This window comes from Chroicocephalus ridibundus, chromosome 12, assembly GCF_963924245.1.
Source record: "Chroicocephalus ridibundus chromosome 12, bChrRid1.1, whole genome shotgun sequence".
NCBI classification, from domain to species: Eukaryota; Metazoa; Chordata; class Aves; order Charadriiformes; family Laridae; genus Chroicocephalus; species Chroicocephalus ridibundus.
Genome location: NC_086295.1, coordinates 6,934,429 through 6,938,932, shown reverse-complemented (window position 1 = coordinate 6,938,932; position 4,504 = coordinate 6,934,429). Strand labels below are relative to the sequence as shown.

General features: G+C 41.7%; 1 protein-coding gene across 1 annotated transcript in view; it reads left to right on the top strand.

Annotated features, from left to right (window-relative positions):
- The first annotated feature begins 92 nt into the window (after positions 1-92).
- RTF2 (replication termination factor 2) overlaps positions 93-4,504 on the top strand; it is a 29,644-nt gene continuing 25,232 nt past the window's right edge. The window contains exons 1-5 of the mRNA XM_063349635.1: positions 93-244; positions 1,506-1,600; positions 1,704-1,797; positions 1,993-2,132; positions 3,435-3,513. Of these exons, the coding sequence (XP_063205705.1) occupies positions 176-244; positions 1,506-1,600; positions 1,704-1,797; positions 1,993-2,132; positions 3,435-3,513 (477 nt within the window). The 5' untranslated portion in view covers positions 93-175. The remainder of the gene's footprint in view (positions 245-1,505; positions 1,601-1,703; positions 1,798-1,992; positions 2,133-3,434; positions 3,514-4,504) is intronic.

Sequence of the window (4,504 nt, the reverse complement as noted above, 5' to 3'; positions counted from 1 at the left end):
GCCCCTCCTGCGCGCGGTGGCACGTTCCGCCCGGCTCCGGCCCGCAGGGACTCGCCCGCCCCGCCCCCAGCCGGGTGGTTGCTAGGGAACAGCGGTGACGCGCTCAGGGCACGCCGGAAGTGCTTCAGTTCCGCGGGGGAAGCAGAGCCGGAAGCGCGGCGCAGCGGGCAGCGAGATGGGATGCGATGGCGGCACCATCCCCAAGCGACACGAGCTGGTCAAGGGGCCCCGCAAAGTTGAGAAGGTGGGAGGGGGCTGCGGGAAGGGTGGCGGGGGGCTGTCGGACCCGCTGTGGGAGCCTGGGCCCTCACCGAGGCCCGTGGCCCGCGGCCCGGGCGGGGAAAGGCCCGGTGGAGGCCTGGTCGGTCCTGCCCGACCCGGGGCGCCTGCGAGCCCGGCCTGGTACTCCTGGTGCTGGCAGGGCGGAGGAGAGCGCACTCTGCCCGGCACTGGGCTGGTGCGGATACCGCTTCTGGGTGACTGTAGCTGTGGGTGTTAGTGGCAGTTGCGGTTGGGATCCCTGTGTCTTCTGGAAAGCTTTTTGGACGTAAGTCATTATGATGAACGTGTGGGGTTTAGGGGTCTCCTTCACCTAGGGATACAGTGTCTGCTGGTAATGCTTTTGGTAGATTGATAGTGTGACCAGGCCATTGTTGGTGTTGAACGTGACCATTTCTTCATTCCATCTGCTTGCATTCTGAGAGGGGCTTGGGCTCTCCTTTTAGGATGTTCAAGGATGTCTTAAGTGTTCAAGGACAGGTTTGATGGGGTGTTGAGCAACCTGGTCTAGTGGGAGGTGTCCCTGCCCATGGCACGGGGGTTGGAACTAGATGATCTTTAGGGTTTCTGTGTTTTAGGGTAATGGATATACAGTGGCGTCACCTGTGTGGGTAGGTGATAAAGATCGTGAAAAATCTCGCAGCGAATGGCAGAAGACTTAGCCGAATTACACTTGCTAATGTAAAATAATGGAATAAAATCCATTTCTTCCCCACACCTGACTGTCAGAGTAGCTGTGAATCTCAACCTTTCTTTTACGGCCTAATGTGTCATAAAACTCATGGGTTTAGACTGGAGCTTCAGGTACATCCCCAGATTTGCTTTTCTTGTTATCCTGTTCCTTGCAGGGAGTGGAACTGATAGTTGACTCAAGCAGGGATGTGATGTAGAACTTGAGAGAAGAGGGTAGTGGAGAACATGCAAAGAACAAAAAAGAATAGAGAGGGAAGAGGACATGTGGAAGTGGCAAAAAAAAAGAAAACTGAGTTAGAGTTAGGAAGATAGGTCCCAAGATGCAGAAACATGTTCAATAGATAGAGGTAAACCCTCGAAACTGGTCATGAATTTTCCTGAAGTTATTTTATGGAATAGCTTTGAATGCAGAAAGTAGGTTTGGTAACACACCTGGGGATTTGATTAATGCTTCAAGTATTACTTGATTTTATGTTTAAATAATTTGCAAATATAAAAGCTGTTTTAAAATCCTGAATATTTTTTTTCTTCAGGTTGACAAAAATGCTGAGTTGGTGGCAAGATGGTATTACTGTGCTCTGAGTCAAGAGAAGTTATGTCGACCAATTGTAGCCTGTGAGTTAGGCAGGTATGACTGTTTCCATATGGGCTGCTATATTAAAAGCTATTAATTTATAAATAAAAGAAAGTTATGTGAATCAAATATGACTACTAAAAATTTTATGTTACAGGTTGTATAATAAAGATGCTATCATTGAGTTTTTGTTGGACAAGTCAGCCGATAAAACTCCTATGGAAGCTGCATCCCATATCAAGAGCATTAAGGTAAACAGGTTGTGTCTAATGTTAAAGAGTGCCATGAAAGTTAAAACATGTTACAAAACCTCAATTTGCTTGTGTTCTCACCAGATACTAAAAGCATTAAAAATAGTAAACCACAGGGAAAAAAGTCTTAGGGAATGTTGTCATGGCTCAAAATTCATTCGTAAACAGCTTAAAGCTTGCATTTTTATTTTTCAGAATGTAACAGAACTAAACCTTGCAGATAATCCAGCTTGGAGCGGTGACAAAGAGAGTATAAAAGGTGACAAATACGATGACATCCAGTCTGCACGCTTTATATGCCCTGTGGTGGGATTGGAAATGAATGGAAGACATAGGTCAGTAAGTTTTTGGATTTTGTTTTTAGAAGCGAGTACTATACTAAACTTAATGTAGAGCAGGTAAAAAATATTTGTATCTATAATTTTACAACTCATATACTTAAGCCTTTGTGGGGAATATTTGTCCTCCTTTCAGAAGCAGGTAGTTCACGAGACTACTAAATGTCCTTTCATTTCATGTTCAAGAGAAAAGATAAAAAGTTAATCCCTTCCTAAATTAATTTATATGTATAATGAAGGATGAGAGGGCAATGTTATCAGAGGGAAAAGTGACTAAAAGTTGTCTGGGGGATAAAGCACGGAGAATTGGTATGGGCAAGCAGAAAAAGATTGGGTGAGACATCCCTTTGTGTCACATCAAGCAATTCTACCTCTCCCTCTGTTAGGATCAGAATGGAGATGGATTGTATGTCTATTGTAATATTGCAATAGTATCAATTTTTCTTGGGCTGAGGAAGGACATTTCTTTGCATCCTGGTTTGGGCAAATTAGCAATTTTTTATCCTGTGCATATTAACCCTCATGAGTGAGAAGAGGCCAGGTTCGAAGCTTGATAGTTGCAAAGTATTTCTTCCTCCAGAGGGTGATTAGCCAGGAGATATTCAAATGGAATTAAAGAGAACCTGAAAAGTAAACCCATTTTTACCAGAGACACCTTAGTATTTTTTAGTTCAGTGGAGGGTGGTAGAGAGGAAAGGATTAACAGTAGCTCTCAGGAAAGGGAGATCACACAAACCGTGTGCATAATTGCTTCACACAATCTTGGAGAATCTTCCGTGTGGACAGGAGAGGCACAGGAGAACAGCCCCTGGCTGGGGTTGCTTCTGACAGCTTTGATGGAGAGAACTTGAGTCAAAGTAAGTGAAACCAATAAGCTTGGTGGAATGTGGAACCACTGAAATAGTATAACTTTGAAGTGAAATGGATTGTGGTGGTGATTCCAGAGTAACCTGCGTAGACCTATAGCAAATGTATAGAAACATCTGAAAACCTTCTGTTTTGCTAAGATCTCCTGGAGAGACTGTCATAAACCTATGCTGAATTATAGGGAGAACGAAAATACGTGTTGTGGTTTAGTGTACCTAATATTTTTTTATTCGATTCTTCCATTGTGTAAATTAATAAGTGTCTACTTATAGGTGCTGAAACCTTGATTAGCTGCAAGAATCTGTAAAGAGAGTTAACTGGGCCCTGCTAGCTCATTGCAGTGTTCTTTCTGTGTTAAATCAGAACTGCACATATATCTTTTAGATGCAGGGTTTCTTAAAAACGATCGTATGTCTCATCTTTTCTTTGAAGGTTTTGCTTCTTGAGAAATTGTGGCTGTGTGTTCTCTGAACGTGCTCTCAAAGAAATTAAATCGGAAGTTTGTCACAAGGTGAGTTTTTCTTCAGCTTTAGTAGCAATGGGGTCACATATGGCCTCCGCAGACAGATATAGGTACATACCTGTGTGTATATATATACAATTGCATTCACATCCACTATCATAAAGTGGGGGTTTTAATCTGAATATGCAAATTGAAGTGGAACTTGTAAAAGTTCTGTTTTATGATGGCCTGAAGTAATTCTATATGGCCCTCCTAAATAAAAATGTGTAGTTGTGAAAACAAATGTTTTTGTTCTCAGAGGCAGTTTGATTTTGCAGTAAGTACTTTAGAATTTTCATTTTTTCAAATATTTGATTATAATTTCAGTTTAAAAAAGGGTGATTGGTTTTGCTTTTGGGCTGTTTGGTTTGGTTGGCTTTTTTCCCCTGAATGCACATGGTTTGTGTTTTATCAGCATCTGCTCTATGGGTTTAAACCGATTACATTTTCAGGTTATGTTTTGATCTCTCTATTTTTAAAGGAAACTTGCTGTTGTCTGTTTTTTTGGAGGAGCTCTTCATAGAATTTTCAGCAATTATATGAATTATTCCAGAAAATACTGACTGTATTTCATTATACAGTGCTGGTTTGATCTCGCTATATTGGTTTCTTTGTAGCTAGGGTCAATGATAAAAGTTGCAAGTAACTTTTTTTTCCTGTCGCTGCTTTTTTTATCAGTGAAATTTGTGGTGATAGTTGCCACAGTTAGGCAGAGTTATTTTTCACCGAAGACCCTGATATTTGATAAAACATACAGTGTACTTGTATTAAACAAGACCTGTGAAGGAAAAACTTTCTTGGTAAGTTGTTGCAGGTGGTGTGGAATATTATTAGTTAGATTTAGCCTCGTATTGCTGCATTCAGTGCTAATTTTATTTTATAGAATACTGGTTTAGTCCTAATGGCTCTGCTTTCCTGTTGGCAGGTACTAATTTTTTTAATGAGGTTTTTTGCTTGCGTCTAAATTTTTGTTGATAGATGGATGTAACTTGGTAATTAA